The sequence below is a fragment of the Hyperolius riggenbachi genome, chromosome 3 (assembly GCF_040937935.1).
Source record: "Hyperolius riggenbachi isolate aHypRig1 chromosome 3, aHypRig1.pri, whole genome shotgun sequence".
Classification (NCBI taxonomy): domain Eukaryota; kingdom Metazoa; phylum Chordata; class Amphibia; order Anura; family Hyperoliidae; genus Hyperolius; species Hyperolius riggenbachi.
The window spans coordinates 105,986,428-106,006,216 of NC_090648.1; the positions used below are offsets into that span (position 1 = coordinate 105,986,428).

Here is a 19,789-nt window from a genome sequence, read left to right on the forward strand (position 1 = left end):
CATTATAATGTGCTCTATTACACTTCCCCAGGGGTCTAGTCCTGGGAAAAGAGGTGAGTGAACTCGCCCTAAAAATCACTGCGCCGCGTGTAGCACTGTGCGCCAAAAATAGGCGTGGTCAAGCATAACGTGGACGTGGTTATGGGTGGGGCCAAATATACATGACCTTAGCAGTGATGTAAAAGGTCTGCTGGGGAAGTTTGAGCTTTGCCGTAGTGTATCTCCCAAAAATAGATGTAATCTGACAGCATTTCACCAAAAAGATATGTAATCTGGCAGCAGCCAATCCCCTAACATGCACATAACCTGGCAGCCGTTCCCCAAAATACACTTAATCTGTTAACAGCGGTTCCCCAAAAATGCAGATAATCTGACAGCAGTTCCCCCAAAATAGGTGCCCCCAGTATAGGTAGCCAGGTCTATAGATGTCCCCAGTATAAGTAGCCATGAGTATAGAGGTCCCCAGAATAGGTAGCCAGGTGTATATATGTCCCATAGGTAGCCAGGTATATAGATGTTCACAGAATAGGTGGCCAGGTGTATATGTTCCATAGGTAGCCAGGTCTATACTGTAGGTGTCCCAGGTCTAAAGATGTCCCCAGAATAGGTAGCCAGGAGTTTATTTGACCCCCAGCAGGAGGGGAGGCAGTGCAGTGGGGGGAGCGTTGGGCTCCCCCCCCCCTTCCCTCACCTTGGGGCTCCCCCTTCCTCACTCTCCCCTCCAGAACTAAAATTTGAGGCTGCTGGAAGCGGGCGGGACTTACCTCTTCCTTGTTCCAGCGCGAGAGGGAGCACTCCACTGCCGCTAGTCTGGTCTTCTCTAGACCAGAGCAGCGGCACGCAGAACTTCTCCGGCACCTGGAACGAGGAAGAAATAAGTCCCGCCTACTGCCAGCCGCCGCAAATTTTAGTTCTGGAGGGGAGTGTGAGGAAGGGGGAGCCCCAAGGTGAGGGAAGGGGGTGGAGGCTTCCCCCCTTCTCCGCCGCTGTGCCCAATGCTCCCCCTTCACTGCATTCTCTCCCTCCACTCTACAGGCAGGTGTCACAAGAAAAATGATTTAGACTGAGAACTAATGTTAATTCACACTGGAATGCATTGTTGGGACGCAGAAAAAAAAATAACATCCTGCAGCATAATTCTGCACATTTTATCTGTTTTCTCTTTCAATTACATTAGTTGATTTGAAAAAAATGTGAACATTTTTCTGCAAAAAAAAACACACATAGGGCTTGATTCACTAAACCGTGATAACTCATAGCACGGCCGTGCTAGCGTTTTTGCACGCGTTTTCATGCGCAATCGTGGTTTAGTGAATCAAGCGCATAGTGTGCAGAAAAAAGAAAAAAGTACAAAAAACTGAAAGACAAGTGTGACTCCTGCCTAATGAGAATCCTGCATGAAGCGATCTAGAATAACGTGCACAGGAAGCAGACAAAAATGGTGTAGGACACGCGCCTATAAAAATGGCTCGCCACAGACAGCAATGGTACCAGCCGTGATTAGCAGCAAGAAGGTTAAATAATGGCGCCCAATAAATAGCAGGCGTCTAGCACCCGCTATTTCTCGGGCACCATAATTTAATCTCCTTGCCTCTAATCGCGGCTTGCGCTATTGCCGTCTACAGCAGGGGGTAGGTAGAGGCAGGGGGGTTAGTCCAGGGTTAGGCAGCGGGGGTGGAGTAGTTCAGTGTTAGGTAACAGGGGGTTGTAGTCCAGGGTTAGGCAGCATGCGTGGAGTGGATATGTGTAGGTAGAGGGAGGGTTCAGTGTGAGAGACGGTAGGGGTTAAATGATACATTACCTGCTCCCGGGGAATCGCGTCTCCTGTCTCCTTTACTTCCTTCTTAGCTTGAATGAGTCCGGCAGCCAGTCTATCACCATGTGGCTTCAGTCCCCACATGGTGAGTGGCTGGCTGCAAGACTCATTCATACAAAACAGGAAATGGAAAGGAAACGGGATCGCCGGGACCAGGTAATGTATCACATATGCCGCTAATGACATCTTATTACTAAGGATATTAAACATTTTAGGACATTTCTGAAACATTAAGTAGCCTTAGTAGCAGGATGCCATTATTTGCATCACCCTGCACATTTTTTTCCGGCGTCTCTGTATGTACACGCTATGAAGAGCCCCATAGAACTGTATGGGCAGTGAGTTGACATGCAGAATTATTCTGCAACACTGTAAACTAGCCCTTACTGTTGAAGTATTTAACACACTTCTGGATATCCTGATTTTTCACTGTCTTTTTTTTTTTTCTGCTTACAGCTATAACACCCCGCATCTGTTCAGCTCTTGCAGTCTGAAAAATTTCCAGGAGTTCATTTTCGATCGTATGCCGGTGTGTATGAGGGATGAACCATCAAAGGAATACATAGAATCTCCCGCTGTCTGTGGCAACAAATTCACTGAGATCGGGGAGGACTGTGACTGCGGCTCGGCAAAGGTAAATCCTGAAAACTGCCATAATATACCATAAATGCTGCGCACATTCCTGCTGGATTGGATCAATGCATTCATTTCTGGAGTTAATCATGTAGTACAGACTCAACTGAAAGAATATTGCAATTGCAAATGCTCAAGGCTAGAGTGCGCTGTGTTGGTGGGGGAGATTCTAAAGCATGCTGGGAAATCTGAATAAAGTGCAAATGTGATGCTGTCACGGACGTTTCAATAGGTTGACCCTGCCATTGTTGCAATTAGACTATACAGTTAAAACCCACTAAATACATTCTAGCCCCTCTCCTATATGCCATAGCTTCCAACTGTCCCTTTTTTTTTGAGAGACAGTCCCTCTTTGGGAACCCCAGTTCCTCTGTCCCTCTTTCTTCCTTATTTGTCCCTCTTGCAGGACTCATGTACAGATCTGTGTAAATATATGTATTATTCCCTTGAATTTTTTTTTTAATTGACTCTAAACTTTATTCTCCTCCTTTAAATTCCTGCGTGACTAGGGGAGTGGCTGGAGGTGTGGCAGGGGTGTGTCTCAAAGTGTCCCTTTTTCTTACCTCAAAAAGTTGGGAGCTATGATATGTGACTAAGTTTCCATGACAGTTATAAGAAGTTAGGTTATGGAAAAGGTAAAATTACAAAGCACTGCATATCAAATAATCAGGTCTATGTATTAGAAACTGGTAAAATCATGAGAATTACACATGCAAGGCAAACAGTCACATAAAGTGACACAAGGGAAGATTTCGGCCTCGATTCACTAAAGGGTGTTAAGTTTTAGCACACTAGTGAAAAGGCACTTAGGACGCGAAAATGGATGCTTTACGCACTAATATGCGTGAAGCTATTTTACAAGCGAACGGTGCAAAGTTTCGGGCGCACCAACTTAACGTGCGATCAGTAACAGCTTTGGATGTGCTTTGGATGTGCAAACTACTTAGCACCCTAGTTTGCACGTCCAAAGCTTTTAGCCGTGCTAACTATGTTAGCACTCTTTTGTGAATCAAGCCCTTTGCCTTATTACAATATAAGAGATGAGGGAATACTGGCTATAAAGAGTAAGTGAGATGTTGGCAGCTTGAAGTGATGGGATTATGAAACATATCCCCGTTTGGGGTTCCAAGATAAGGCACTATAGACACAGTAAAATGTAACCTTTATTTATCGGTAAGTTCTAAAGAGTTACAACACAAATACATACATACATGAATTGAACACCCCCTATATTGAAATATTGGGAGACCCTACTAGAGAACATGCATCCACTGTACACCTTTACTATGAAGGTCAGTGTAACATATGCCACATACCCCACCTGGTTGCACTGTCTTCCCACTCACAAGTTATACCAGTAGGTCTCTTTCCATACAATAGCTGGGGAAGAGGACTACAAACTGGGTGAAAGATAAGGTGCAAGTGCTATACCAAGTGATCAGAGACCGACATGTTTCACCTAAACGGCTTCATCAGGGTGTACAATAACCGCATTGTTTGTGTGCCCCCTCCCATTTTAGTAGAGCACTGCATTTGTCTTAAGCAACAACATTTTAAAAATGCACTAACATATTTGTCACTCGAAAAAACACACACCATTCTTGTCTTCTGTCTTTTTCATCTTCCAAGGGTCTGCTAAGACCGGCATCAGTAAAATTGCAGTAAGTTTGGGTACATTGGTCAGTCATCCTGAGAACGCTGTAATAAGGCAGGGTGGCCAGGCGGAGAGGGAAGGGATACATGTAGACACTGTCTGATTTAATACCTTGTATTTGTGTTGCAGGAATGCACCAATCCTTGCTGTGATCCAGCTACTTGTAAATTCAAGAACAAAGCTCAGTGTGCTGAAGGAGAGTGCTGTGAGAACTGTAAGGTTAGTGGAAGTGCTTATGAAATGTGGAAGTGCTTATGAAATCCCCAAAACACCCTTGATCCAAAGTACATGCAGGGCCCTCCTACTTCAGCCAGACAAACCACTCTTGTTTGAGATGTACGTTTAATGATTAACTTCAGTGCTCACAATGCGGGACGGTAATCATTAATAATAAAAATAAGTTCCTCTTCTCAGACCTACTGGAAGTAACATCGATAACACTGATGTATTACTGTAGGAAAATAAGATCTTTTTCCTGTACCCTGAGGGCATTGTGTACACTCCATGCTGGCCTGGATCAGACCTATTGCTGAATTTAGGTCTTCATGCTCAGGGGGATATTCACAAAAATGCAGTAAAATTACTGGGCCTGATTCACAAAGCGGTGCTAACCCAGTTAGCACGCCTAAAAGACTTTAGGCATGATAACCATTGCACCATGCTGGTGAAAAGCCAGTTTAGGCGTGATAAGTTTAGGTGTGATAAGTTTAGGTGTGATAAGTTTAGGCATGCTAAGTTTAGATAAGTTTAGATCGCACGCAAAGTCCCGCACGCAAAGCAGCGCCATTAAACTCTATGCGAAGTGCACCAGACTTTGCTAGCGCAAAACTTTTGATCAGCTGTGCACTACGGTGCTAACCCAGTTGGTGCTTAAACTTATCATGCCTAAACTTATCACACCTAAACTTATCACACCTAAACTTATCATGCCTAAACTGAGTTTAGGCATGATAAAGGGCTTTTCACCAGCGTGCTAACTGTTAGCAACGCTTTGTGAATCAGGCCCACTGTGTGCAGGCAGAAGCAGGAAATTTGGGCACCGCCACAGAGGCCCAGTCAGGCCAGGATTTACAGGAGCCTATAGGCACAGATGTCCTGACACCCTAGACTTCACCCTCCATGACTCTACAAACCCCCACCAAACTGCACTACAGGTGTGCTGGCTGGCCCAGCTGTCACTTCTCCCTTACGTCCCTTGCCCATCATACAGTGGAGTAGCTAAGGAGCTGTGGGCCCCGATGCAAGTTTTACAATGGGACCCCCCAAGCACTCTATATAAAACAATTATTACAGCGCACCAAAAACCTGCCAATGGCAACCACAATGCCAGAGGTGCAAGAAGGGGATGGGGAACAGTTTGTTAATGATTATCACTATTCAAATTATCTATAAAAGTGATTATTATGAGCACAGGACCAATAGAGAGCTAAAACTGTAGTTGAGGGAGGGCCCTCCAAGGGAAGCAGGAAATTTGGGCGCATGAGGCAGGTGGACAAAAAGGGCGCCGCCATTCACTCCCATAATAAATATCGTTTAAATCGGCGCCCAACAGGAAAAAAGGGCGCCGGAGAAAAATAACGTTTTAAAAGCGGCGCCCGGAGACTTTTAATGTTTTATAACTGTTTCTCATGATTACACATTATTTAATGATTTATAATTCTTAAAACATTATTTTTTAACGAAAAACAGTACAATATTTTTTAAAACATTACTTTTAAACGAAAAACCGTACAAATGTTTTTTTTTTTTTTTTTTTTCATTTTTAAACGAAAAACCGCACCATATTTTTTTAAAACGTTATTAATGCTTATCACAGGGGGGTCTTAGGTTTTGGCACCAACAGGGGGGTCTTAGGTTTAGGCACCAACAGGGGGGTCTTAGGGTTAGGCACCAACAGGGGGGTCTTAGGGTTAGGCACCAACAGGGGGGTCTTAGGGTTAGGCACCAACAGGGGGGTCTTAGGTTTAGGCACCAACAGGGGGGTCTAGGGGTTAGGGATAGGTACAGGGAGGGTTCTGTGTGAGAGTAGGGTTAGGTATAGCTTTAGTAAAATTCTTATTAATGTTTTATAAAACGTTATTATAAATTTCAATTTTTCAACAGGGAACATTAACGTTTTTAAAATTGCCGATTTTATACACATTATTAAATGATTTATAACTTTATAAAACATTATTTTTAAACGAAATATAACACAATTTTTTTTAAACGTTATTCATGATTATCTTTTAAAACCCTGCGCCCTTTTTTCCCGGCGCCCTTTTTTAACGTACGCCCCTCCAAGGCCCCTCTGGTTCAGGGGCCCCGATGTGGTCGCAACCTCTGCAACCCCTATTGCTACGCCCTTGCCATCATAGGTATCTACCAATGCCCTTTCGTATTAGATAGCCAGAAGTACCCTCAATATTAAGTATGTAGTGGTGCCACCGACTGAAGGGAGATCTTGTCAGTGGAATGCCGAGAGCTGGGTGAGTAACCTCTCATTTATAGGGATGCTCATTCGGATTCCGCGGAAATGCAATTTCCGAAATTCCGATCGGAAATTGCATTTCCGCATCGGAATGCGGAAATCGGTAATTCTAGTGCAGGAGGCGGATTTCCGCCGGAAATCGCGGAAATTTCCGCCGGAAATCGCGGAAATTCCACCCGACTTTAACATCGATTTTCTCAAAAACTATAAAGTCTTTTTGAAAACTTTTTTTTGCATCTTGTTCACAAGATTCAGTTTAATAAACCCTGAAAATTTGGTGTTTCTAGGACTTAAGGGGGATTTTCTATTAACCGCTAAAGTCAGTGGATTTTTACTGTAATGTAAAATGCAGAAAATCTGCATCTGCCTATTTTCTGCATTTTACATTACAGTAAAAATCCGCCAACTTTAGCAGTTAATAGCAAAGCCCCCGTAAGTCCTAGAAACACCAAATTTTCAGGGTTTATTAAACAGAATCTTCTGAACAAGATGCAAAAAAAAGTTTTCAAAAAGACCTTATAGTTTTTGAGAAAATCGATGTTAAAGTCGGGCGGAATTTCCGCGATTTCCGGCGGAAATTCCGCATTGGAATGCGGAAATTGATAGCGGAAGGCGGAATCGGTAATTTGGCAATGGCGGAATGCGGATTTACCGCGGAATCGGAAATTGGCATTCCGACCATCCCTACTCATTTACACTCTCATCAGGACTCTGCATAGGGAAGGAGGGAGGGAGGCACTTGGGGAAGGGAGTGGGCCGCCTTTCCATCATCAGGCGCCTGTAGGGATATGCCTACGCGTACATCAAAAAAGGGCGTCGGGAAAAAAGGGCGCGTGGTGTAAACGATAAGCAGTATTATCGTTTATAAAAATATTGTGTAGAATTTCGTTTACAAATAGTGTTTTAACAATTTATAAATCATTAAATAATGTGTATGAAATCGGCAATTCTTAAAACGTTAATGTTCCCTGTTTCTAAACTGAAACTTATAATTACGTTTGTTAAAAAAACAGTAATATTATTTTAAACATTATAATTATATATTGTTATGAATAATCTCGATTTATCGTTTATTATTATAATAAAATGTGAAAATATTGTTTATAACAATGATATTAATATAAGTACATTCATAATAACTGATGATTAGTATTATTAAAATTGTACTAAAACTATACCTAACCCTACTCTCACACAGAACCCTCCCTGTACCTATCCCTAACCCCTAGACCCCCTGGTGGTGCCTAAACCTAAGACCCCCCTGGTGGTGCCTAAACCTAAGACCCCCCTGGTGGTGCCTAAACCTAAGACCCCCCCTTGTGGTGCCTAAACCTAAGACTCCCCTGGTGGTGCCTAAACCTAAGACCCCCCTGGTGGTGCCTAAAACTAACCACCCCAAAGCCCTCCCTGTACCTATCCCTAACCCCTAGACCCCCTGGTGGTGCCTAAACCTAAGACCCCCCTGGTGGTGCCTAAACCTAAGACCCCCCCCCCCCCCTTGTGGTGCCTAGTGTTGGGCGAACATCTAGATGTTCGGGTTCGGGCCGAACAGGCCGAACATGGCCGCGATGTTCGGGTGTTCGACCCGAACTCCGAACATAATGGAAGTCAATGGGGACCCGAACTTTTGTGGTTTGTAAAGCCTCCTTACGTGCTACATACCCCAAATTTACAGGGTATGTGCACCTTGGGAGTGGGTACAAGAGGAAAAATTTTTTTAGCAAAAAGAGCTTATAGTTTTTGAGAAAATCGATTTTAAAGTTTCAAAGGGAAAACTGTCTTTTAAATGCGGGAAATGTCTGTTTTCTTTGCACAGGTAACATGCTTTTTGTCGGCATGCAGTCATAAATGTAATACATATAAGAGGTTCCAGGAAAAGGGACCGGTAATGCTAACCCAGCAGCAGCACACGTGATGGAACAGGAGGAGGGTGGCGCAGGAGGAGAAGGCCACGCTTTGAGACACAACAACCCAGGCCTTGCATGAGGACAAGAAGCGTGCGGATAGCATGCTTTGTACCACCATGCAGTCATAAATGTAATAAAGATAAGTGGTTCAATAAACAGGGACCACGCGGCAACGCTAACCCAGCAGCAGCACACGTGATGGAACAGGAGGAGGCGCAGGAGGAGAAGGCCACGCTTTGTGAGACACAACAACCCAGGCCTTGCATGAGGACAAAAAGCGTGCGGATAGCATGCTTTGTACCGCCATGTAGTCATAAATGTAATAAAGATAAGAGGTTCCATAAACAGGGACCGGCAACGGTAACCCAGCAGCAGCAGCAGCAGCAGCAGCACACGTGATGGAACAGGAGGAGGCGCAGGAGGAGAAAGCCACGCTTTGTGAGACACAACAACCCAGGCCTTGCATGAGGACAAAAAGCGTGCGGATATAGCAGCAATGCTTTTTGCCGCCATGCAGTCATAAATGTAATACAGATGAGAGGTTCAATAAACAGGGACCGGAAACGCTAAACCATCCCAGATGTTCATCGGTCATGTTACTTGGTTGGGGTCCAGGAGTGTTGCGTAGTCGTTTCCAATCCAGGATTGATTCATTTTAATTTGAGTCAGACGGTCTGCATTTTCTGTGGAGAGGCGGATACGCCGATCTGTGATGATGCCTCCGGCAGCACTGAAACAGCGTTCCGACATAACGCTGGCTGCCGGGCAAGCCAGCACCTCTATTGCGTACATTGCCAGTTCGTGCCAGGTGTCTAGCTTCATGCCCGGTTTCAGGTCCAGCGGTGCCAGCCACAAATCCGTCTGTTCCTTTATTCCCCTCCAAATTTCCTCCCCTGTGTGCTGCTTATCCCCAAGGCAGATCAGCTTCAGCAACGCTTGCTGACGCATGCCAACAGCTGTGCTGCACTGCTTCCACGATCCTACTGCTGCTGGTGCTGGGTTAGCATTTCCGGATGAGGTACAGCTTTGAGATGCGTTGGAGGAGAAGGAGTCAGAGAGGTAGGTGCTGCTGTTGTTATCCAGCTGTTTGCGGCGTGGGCAACACCCGCGCCGTAGCAGGTGAGGAATCGCTGCCAGGCTCCACAAGGTTCACCCAGTGCGCGGTAAGGGAGATGTATCGACCCTGGCCGAACGCACTCGTCCAGGTGTCAGTGGTGAGGTGAACCTTGCAGGCAACGGCATTCTTCAAGCTTCGGGTTATTTAGCTGACCACGTGCTCATGCAACTCAGGCACTGCAGAGCGCGCAAAGTGGTAGCGGCTGGGAACCACGTAACGTGGGATGGCCACTGACATCATGCCCTTGAAGCTGTTTGTCTCCACCACTCGATATGGCAGCATTTCGCAGGCCAGAAGCTTGGCTATGCTGGCTGGCTGTTACTGCCACGGCCCGGGGGTCATTTGCTGGCAATTTCCTCTTGTGCTCAAACATCTCAGAGACAGACAACTCAACCGTAGCGCTGCACACCGAAGGGCTGTTGGTTGTTGTGTTTGATGAACACTGGGAGACCTCAAGAGCACTAGTCCGGAAAGTGACAGTGTCAGCATCGTCTGATGTTTGTGAATGTTGTGAACCACGCAATGGCTGGGCTACTGCTGCTGCTGAGGCGGGTCTGGTGGTGAGTCTGGTGAACCCAAGGGAGGCAGTGTTGCTGGTGGTACCCTGTCCTGCCGCGTTTGCCCACAGAGTGGGATGTTTGGATAGAATGTGGCGGCTCATGCTGGTGGTGGAGAGGTTGTTAATACTTTTCCCCCTGCTCAGGCGGGTCTTGCACACCTTGCAAATCGCCATGGTAACATCCTCAGTGCAGTCTTCAAAGAAAGCCCAGACTTTAACTGGCTGAGGACTCGGACCTCGTGCGTGATGTGCTGGTGCTGCTTAACCCACTGCTGGACGCTTGAGAGGTCATCCAAGTAATTATCTGGTCCTGTTCTTTTGGATCTGTGAGGGTTGTTGTCCTGGACAACATGGGCAGTATTGAGTGGGTTTTCTTGGGTGCTCCCCTGTGGCCTGTACGTGAACCGTCAGGGGAAACACCTCTTCCCTTGCCCCTCCCTCTTTCACCGGATTTCTTCCTCATTTCACTTATCCTTAAAGTACACGCTGACTGGCAGCAGTACAGTGGCAGTACAGAAATGCTATACAGTGGTGGGTGAGCGGTGTACCACTATTGTCAGCAGTGACACAGAGCACAATGCTATACAGTGGCGGGTGAGCGGTGTACTACTGTTCCCAGCAGACACAGAGTGGAAGTAAACACAATGCTATATAGTGTGGCTGAGCCGTGTACACAGAGTGGCATTAAACAATGGTATATAGTCTGGCTGAGCGGTGTACACAGAGTGGCAGTAAACACAATGCTATATACTCTGGCTGAGCGAGCGGTGTACTACTGTTCCCAGCAGACACAGAACAGTAAACAGAATGCTATATAGTGTGGCTGAGCGAGCGGTGTACCACTATTCCCAGCAGACACAGAACAGTAAACAGAATGCTATATAGTGTGGCTGAGCGAGCGGTGTACCACTATTCCCAGCAGACACAGAACAGTAAACAGAATGCTATATAGTGTGGCTGAGCGAGCGGTGTACCACTATTCCCAGCAGACACAGAACAGTGAACAGAATGCTATATAGTGTGGCTAAGCGAGCGGTGTACCACTATTCCCAGCAGACACAGAACAGTGAACAGAATGCTATATAGTGTGGCTGAGCGAGCGGTGTACCACTATTCCCAGCAGACACAGAACAGTGAACAGAATGCTATATAGTGTGGATGAGCGAGCGGTGTACCACTATTCCCAGCAGACACAGAACAGTAAACAGAATGCTATATAGTGTGGCTGAGCGAGCGGTGTACCACTATTCCCAGCAGACACAGAACAGTGAACAGAATGCTATATAGTGTGGCTGAGCGAGCGGTGTACCACTATTCCCAGCAGACACAGAACAGTGAACAGAATGCTATATAGTGTGGCTGAGCGAGCGGTGTACCACTATTCCCAGCAGACACAGAACAGTAAACAGAATGCTATATAGTGTAGCTGAGCGAGCGGTGTACCACTATTCCCAGCAGACACAGAACAGTAAACAGAATGCTATATAGTGTGGCTGAGCGAGCGGTGTACCACTATTCCAAGCAGACACAGAACAGTGAACAGAATGCTATATAGTGTGGCTGAGCGAGCGGTGTACCACTATTCCCAGCAGACACAGAGTGGCAGTAAACAGAATGCTATATAGTGTGGCTGAGCGAGGTACACAGAGTGGCAGTAAACAGAATGCTATATAGTGTGGCTGAGCAAGCGGTGTACTACTATTCCCAGCAGACACAGAGTGGCAGTAAACAGAATGCTATATAGTGTGGCTGAGCGAGGTACACAGAGTGGCAGTAAACAGAATGCTATATAGTGTGGCTGAGCAAGCGGTGTACTACTGTTCCCAGCAGTGACACAATGACAGGGGGGACCCTGGCTAGCGTGGCTGGAGCGCGAACTACCCTGCCTGCCTACCCAAAGCTAAACCCACAGACAAATGGCGGAGATATGACGTGGTTCGGGTATTTATTTACCCGAACCACGTGACAGTTCGGCCAATCAGAGCGCGTTCGGGTCCGAACCACGTGACCCGTTCGGCCAATCACAGCGCTAGCCGAACGTTCGGGGAACGTTCGGCCATGCGCTCTTAGTTCGGCCATATGGCCGAACGGTTTGGCCGAGCACCGTCAGGTGTTCGGCCGAACTCGAACATCACCCGAACAGGGTGATGTTCTGCAGAACCCGAACAGTGGCGAACACTGTTCGCCCAACACTAGTGGTGCCTAAACCTAAGACCCCCCTGGTGGTGCCTAAACCTAAGACCCCCCTGGTGGTGCCTAAAACTAACCACCCCAAAGCCCTCCCTGTACCTATCCCTAACCCCTAGGCCCCCTGGTGGTGCCTAAACCTAAGACCCCCCTGGTGGTGCCTAAACCTAAGACCCCCCTGGTGGTGCCTAAACCTAAGACCCCCCTGGTGGTGCCTAAACCTAAGACCCCCCTGGTGGTGCCTAAAACTAACCACCCCAAAGCCCTCCCTGTACCTATCCCTAACCCCTAGACCCCCTGGTGGTGCCTAAACCTAAGACCCCCCTGGTGGTGCCTAAACCTAAGACCCCCCCCCCCTTGTGGTGCCTAAACCTAAGACCCCCCTGGTGGTGCCTAAACCTAAGACCCCCCTGGGGGTGCCTAAACCTAAGACCCCCCTGGGGGTGCCTAAACCTAAGACCCCCCTGGTGGTGGCTAAACCTAAGACCCCCTATGGATAATAATGTTTTACAAACATTAAGAAATAAAAAAATTAAATAAAAAAATTTAAATCATTTTTTGGGTGGATAATAATGTTTTAGAAATATTTTACAAATAGCGATTGTAAAACATATATTTCAATGTACGTTAGGTACTGATCGCTTTATTTTGTGAATAATAATGTTTTACAAACAGTAAGGGTTAAAATGTTAAATAATGTTTTAATTAAATAGGATAAATATGTTTAGTATTTTTATAAACGTTATTCGTCACGGGCTCATTTTGTAAACGTAAATCATCACAAGCACAGTTATAAAACATTAAAAATCTCCGGGCGCCGTTTGTAAAGCGTTAATAATCTCCTGAGCCCTTTTTTTCCCTGTTCGGCGCCCATTAAACGATATTTATAATGGGAGTGAATGGGGCGCCCTTTTTGTCCACTTGTCTCATGCGCCCAAATCTCCTGCTTCCGTGCCTACAGTGCATTATGGTAAATCCGGCCCAGGGCCCAGTGAATTAGTCCGTAAGGAGGGGAAATTTAGGTGCCCATTAAATATCAGAAGTCGGGACCGCAGGCCCAAATTTCCCATATTGCGGTGCATAAAATGTTGCCTTTCATGCAGGTTTTTTGTTTTGTTTAACCAGTGGCGGGGACGGTTGAGGTTAGCCATGGGGGAGGTAGGGCTAAGGTTAGCCATGGGGGAGGTAGGGCTAAGGTTAGCCATGGGGGAGGTAGGGTTAAGGTTAGCCATGGGGGAGGTAGGGCTAAAGTTAGCCATGGGGGAGGTAGGGTTAAGGTTAGCCATGGGGAAGGTAGGGTTAAGGTTAGCATGGGGGAGGTAGGATTAAGGTTAGCCTTGGGGGAGGTAGGGTTAAGGTTAGTTAACACTCACTATTTTCTTAGGTTTTCCTTAAAGTATGTTTCAACTTACTGTGGTCTTGGTATCATGTGACTCAAGGTCAAGTCACATGATACAGATCACAGAGAAAGCTGGGCCATGTTTCCCAGAAAAATCACAACACTGGTCACCAGGGCCGGATTTCTGGAAAGGTTACAAAGGCCCGGGCCTTAGGTGGTTGCAGGCCAAGAGGCACCTGGAAAAGAAAGAGGGGTTACTTGATACGAAAGAGGAGGGTGAAATGGGGAGTAACTCATGAAAAAGGGAAACTGATGCTCAAGGGAGTTGTTCATGGAAGAAAGGAGTTGCTGTACATGGATGATACACATGGAAGAGGGGGCTGCACATGTAATGGGAGGGGCTGCTGTACATGGATGATACACATGGAAGAGGGGCTGCACATTGAATGGGGGGGGGGGCTGCTGTACATGGATGATACACATGGAAGAGGGGCCTGCACATGGAATGGGAGGGGCTGCTGTACATGGATGATGCACATGGAAGAGGGGGCTGCACATGGAATGGGAGGGGCTGCTGTACATGGATGATACACATGGAAGAGGGGGCTGCACATGGAATGGGAGTGGCTGCTGTACATGGATGATACACATGGAAGAGGGGGCTGCACATGGAATGTGAGGGGCTGCTGTACATGGACGATACACATGGAAGAGGGGGCTGCACATGGAATGGGATGGGCTGCTGTACACGGATGATACACATGGAATAGGGGGCTACACATGGAATGGGAAGGGCTGCTGTACATGGATTATACACAAGGAAGAGGGGTCTGCACATGGAATGGGAGAGTACTGCTGTACATAGATGATACACATAGAAGAGGGGGCTGCATATGGAATGGGAGGGACTGCTGTACATGGATGATACACAGAAGAGGGTGCTACACATGGAATGGGAGAGAGCTGCTGTACATGGATGATACACAAGAAAGAGGGACCTGCACATGGAATGGGAGGGGCTGCTGTACATGGATGATACACATGGAAGAGGGGGCTGCACATGGAATGGTAGGGGCTGCTGTACATGGATGATACACATAGAAGACGGGGCTGCACATGGAATGGGAGGCTACTGCTGTACATGGATGATACACATGGAAGAGGGGGCTGCGCATGGAATGGGAGAGGCTGCTGTACATGGATGATACACATGGAAGAGGGGGCTGCACCTGGAATGGTAGGGGCTGCTGTACATGGATGATACACAAGGAAGAGGGGGCTGCGCATGGAATGGGAGAGGCTGCTGTACATGGATGATACACATGGAAGAGGGGGCTGCACATGGAATGGGAGTGGCTGCTGTACATGGATGATAGCCATGGAAGTGGGGGCTGCACATGGAATGGGAGGGGCTGCTGTACATGGATGATACACATGGAAGAGGGGGCTGCACCTGGAATGGTAGGGGCTGCTGTACATGGATGATACACAAGGAAGAGGGGGCTGCACATGGAATGGGAGTGGCTGCTGTACATGGATGATACACATGGAAGATGGGGCTGCACATGGAATGGGAGGCTACTGCTGTACATGGATGATACACATGGAAGAGGGGGCTGCACATGGAATGGGAGAGGCGCTGCTGCTGCACATAAAAGGGAAGCCACAACATACTTGGCCATGGGGTACAAAAAGTATAAATCCAGCCTTGGTGGTCACTGTTCTGATGAATAGGTCTGAGTGGAGGAATATTGTTATTAATGATTACCTGTACCACCAATAAAAGGCCTATTTATAAAGAAGTGCTAATTTGTTTTTTGTTTTATTTCCACTTTACTGTACTCCACTTTTGTAAAAAATATGCTTGACAATTTCACAGCACTGTATTTAGAAAATGGTGATCATATACAATAGCTGATGGCCAATTTTATAAATCTGCCCTATATATTTGGATAGTCTCAGCAATTAAGTGGACATTACATTATTTAATTAAGTGGACATTAATAAATTATTTTAATGCTCAATAGCTTATACTTTTGTTTTGTCTACAAACTATTTGGTCAGTTTATGTAAACAACAGAGCTAGCTCTAGACTATTTGCTGCCTGAGGCAAACTTGTGAGGATGTCACCCCCCCTCCCCCCAATTTAAAGTTCTCACATGACATGCTGCAACTCAACACAATAGCACACTGGCTGGCTGTGAGTCTGTGACAAAAAAACTGCTCATCCTTAGCCACTCCATTCCTCTTCAGTCAGGGCAGCAATGGGAGGGAGGAGGTGGCCTTCCTTCTGCTGTGCAAGTCAAATGAAACACTGCTGCTCTCCTGCCTCACCCCTCCTCACTCACTGTCAGACTCCTCACAGAGCCCAACCAGCTGCATTTCCTCAATGACGACCTCTTCACCTCGCTCACTCTCCTCTCGCTTCTACTCCTACTCTGACTGCATGCTGTAAGTGTAAACACACAGTACAAACATACCGCCCCTGTAATCTCTGCGCCTGATGAAAATGTTTTACCTTGCTTCATGAGAGAACTGGCCCTGGTAAACGATTGACCTTTTATTAATGTAAGGCATTCCACTATGGCCCCTGATGTTATTTGTCTCCTTGCAGTTTAAGAAATCGCGCAGTGTGTGTAGAGCTGTCAAAGACGACTGTGACCTGCCTGAAATGTGTAACGGGAAGTCTGCAGTCTGTCCGCAAGACCGCTTCATCTACAATGGCTACCCCTGCAACGATGGACAGGGATTTTGCTATAATGGGAAATGTCCAAGTCTGGAAGCCCAGTGCTCAGCACTGTGGGGGGCAGGTAAGTGAACTGCACCTCCTCCTTTAGAGATTGATTTGGTACATTCCAGTCATCTGACTTTAAAATATCTGGGTCTACCTTTATGCAGCTCCCATATACACAGGTCTTGAACTATTAGGCCTTGTTTTCTCTGATTATGAATTTTGAATAGTAACGCACAAAAAGCTGCATTAGATATGGCAAACCAATGAAAATGAATGGGCTGTGTACACCTAATGCAGGCTTTCATGCGCAATATTGTCCGGAAAAAAGAAACAGCAGATTGACGAGTGCGTTCTTCCATAGATGCCCCCACCACGCATGCATAGATACATAGACACCCAGACCCACTGGTTACTAGTGGAAATTCAGCCTGCAGCCTAAAGGTGGCCACTAACTGTCCAATTTCTAGCGAAAAATCGTTCAAAGCGATCAGAAATTCTGATCGGACGAAAAATCGTTCACTACACCATCAACTAACCAATCATTGCTTCCTATCTATCACGACCACCAAGAAAACCCAAATTTTCGTTCGACGAAAATTCATTCGATCGACATTTTTTTTCACTTGTTCATAATCGATTGTGTCCACCAATGGAGATTATTTACAATCAATCCGATCAGAATTTCTGATCGCTCTAACGATTTTTCGCTAGAAATTGGACCGTTAGTGGCCAGCTTTAAACTTTTTATCTGTTCCTTGTACTCAGATTTGTTTCTTAGCCACACAGGAATTTTATAAGCTAATTTGCTATCAGTGAGAGTTATGCTACAGTCTGACTAAAATTTGACTGCTGATTATCTGTCATAGAAAACTCTGGATTCTTAACCCTTACAGTGAGAAAAAAAACAAAACAACACAAGCTAGTTCTATGTAAGATTGAGACTTTACATACAGTATCCATGTTTATCTCATCACGTTACATGTCACTTCAGTTAGCTTTTACAGAGTAAATGTAATTGAATTTATTTTAGTTTGTGGCATGGATTAAAGGACCACTACTGTGGAATGTATTAGATAATAAAACTAAAAATTACTGATACATAAGAGAAAGAACGTATAAAGAAGAGTAAGGGTTAACTTCCTTAGCGTTCTGGACGAGCTAGGCTCGTCCAGAGACGCCGGAGGTGACCTCTCAGGCCCCGCTGGGACGGTTTGAATAATTTTTTTTTAAAACACGCAGCAAGCACTTTGCTTGCTGCGTGCCTTACCCGATCGCTGCCGCCCACCGCCTCTCCGCCGCTACCCGCCGCGATACAGCGCCCCCCCCCAGGTGAGACCCCGTGCGCTGCCTGGCCAATCAGTGCCAGGCAGCGCTAAGGGGTGGATCGGGTCTCCCTGTGACGTCACGGCGTCACCGACGTCGATGACCGTGCGTCGCCATGGCGACGGGGGAAGCCCTCCAGGAAATCCCGTTCAGAACGGGATTTCCAGACGGGCCATTGCGCTGGCGGCGATCGGAGGGCTGGGAGGAACGCCGCAGGGAGGGGGAATCATGTAGCTAGCGCTAGGCTAGCTACATGAAAAAAAAAATGTGCAAAAAACGTCAGGCAGGTTAATAGTTACAAAATAAATAACTCCTGCTGTTTAGATTAACATGACATTCTGCATGAGATGCTGTTACCAACAGACTTCTGGGATGCTTCATTGCCTCCCAAGTTTCACCGCTCTCCACCAATCCCCCCCGATCGCCACCGTAAAATGTACCCCCCAGGGATCCTTCAATGGTGCAGCCTCCCAATCAGCTCCAGGCTTCGCTATGGGGAGGATCGGGACTGCGCATGACGTCAGACGTCATGTCCGATCATCGCCATAGCGACGAGTGAAGCTGTATGGTGAAGCTGTGGCTGTGGGATAAATATTGCAGGTGGCGATTGGGGAATTTAGTTAGGTGTGGTGGGGCTTGGGGGACATAGTTAGCTAGCGAAGTGCTATCTAACAGATAAAAAACACATTTTATTTTAAAAAATCCTCCCGCGGACGCAGCCTCTGAAACTCATCCTTTTGATGCAAGAAAAGATTACCCTCTCCTTAAAGAGAACCTGCACTGAGTAAAAATATTTTAAATTAACACATGAGGTAACTTCAAATGAACATTGCATAGTTACCTTGCCATCAGTTCCTCTCAGAAGCTCACCATTTTCTTCTGACAATAATCCCTTCCAGTTCTGACAATATTTTGTCAGATCTGAAATATATCAGTTGCTGTCAGTAAAATATCAGTTGCTGTCAGTTATATCTGAGAGGAAAACTGATGTACCAGGTAATGTCCATGTTTCCCTATGGCTCAAGTGGGTGATGTTACAGTTAAACTGTGTGCTGACCAGAAAGCTGTTATGGGTAATAGCCATTTTCAAAATAGCGGACGGAAAATTCCCTTGATCACAGTGAACAAACAGGACGCGGGACAGGAGAAACACACTGAGGAGTAGACTACATGGAAGGTAAGTATGACTTGTGTATGCTTATTTTGACTTTTAATTTTCAGTTCAGGTTTTCTTTAAGATGACAGTCGTTGGACCATCCTTACAGTGTATTCAGTTCCCAAGCATGGCAGTAAAACTGTCATCTGATTTCCTGAATAGATACAGACAGCGTAGCTAAATGACCCCTCTCCAGTTTCAGACAGGCACAGCAGAGGCGGTACGAGAAAGTTGTCCGCAGGTAGAAATGGACGCGTGTGTTGCCGCAAAGCTAATGTGTAACAGCAACCGTTCCAAATCGGCGCCGTATCGGTTATGATAACGGCTATGAATAGTTCCATTACACCGTTATCCGAATCAGGGGGCCCCAGAGCCGGCACAGCGGGGGTAGTGGGGGATTACATTTACTTATCTGTGGCTTCTTTAAGCCTTTAGCAGTCTATCAGGTCTATTGCTGTAGTTTCCATGCCTTCCAGGCCTTCCCCTCCAAAAGGTCCCTGCACATGGCTGTGGTCACGGCTACTGAGCATATACAGGTGCATCTGCGCACCTCTATCAATCACATTCTTATGGCTGGGAGTGTTCAGCACTTGTGCACTTTACAAAGCCGTAAACTGCACAAGCACAGCCTCTGCTGCGGAAACGGCTATTTAGCCGCACAATGAAATGGACGCGCCGGTTCATCGCATTCTGTCTTCTATACCGTTATTCTCCATATGAGAAATCGGCGCCGTATCGGTTATGATAACGGCTATGAATAGTTCCATTACACCGTTATCCAAATCAGGGGGCCCCAGAGCCGGCACAGCGCAGGAAGGGGGGAAATTGGGCACACAGAGCGGCGGGGAGGGGGGAAGCTTCCCCCCCCCTCCCTCACCTAGGGCCCCCCCCCTT

At 46.6% G+C, this 19,789-nt stretch overlaps 1 protein-coding gene across 2 annotated transcripts in view; it reads left to right on the forward strand.

Annotated features, from left to right (window-relative positions):
• Positions 1 to 19,789, forward strand: part of LOC137562915 (zinc metalloproteinase-disintegrin-like VLAIP-B) — a 163,900-nt gene that overhangs the window by 90,050 nt on the left and 54,061 nt on the right. For both annotated transcript variants that reach the window (XM_068274728.1, XM_068274729.1), the window contains exons 12-14: positions 2,273 to 2,450; positions 4,233 to 4,322; positions 16,297 to 16,492. In XM_068274728.1, coding sequence (XP_068130829.1) covers positions 2,273 to 2,450; positions 4,233 to 4,322; positions 16,297 to 16,492 — 464 coding nt within the window. The remainder of the gene's footprint in view (positions 1 to 2,272; positions 2,451 to 4,232; positions 4,323 to 16,296; positions 16,493 to 19,789) is intronic.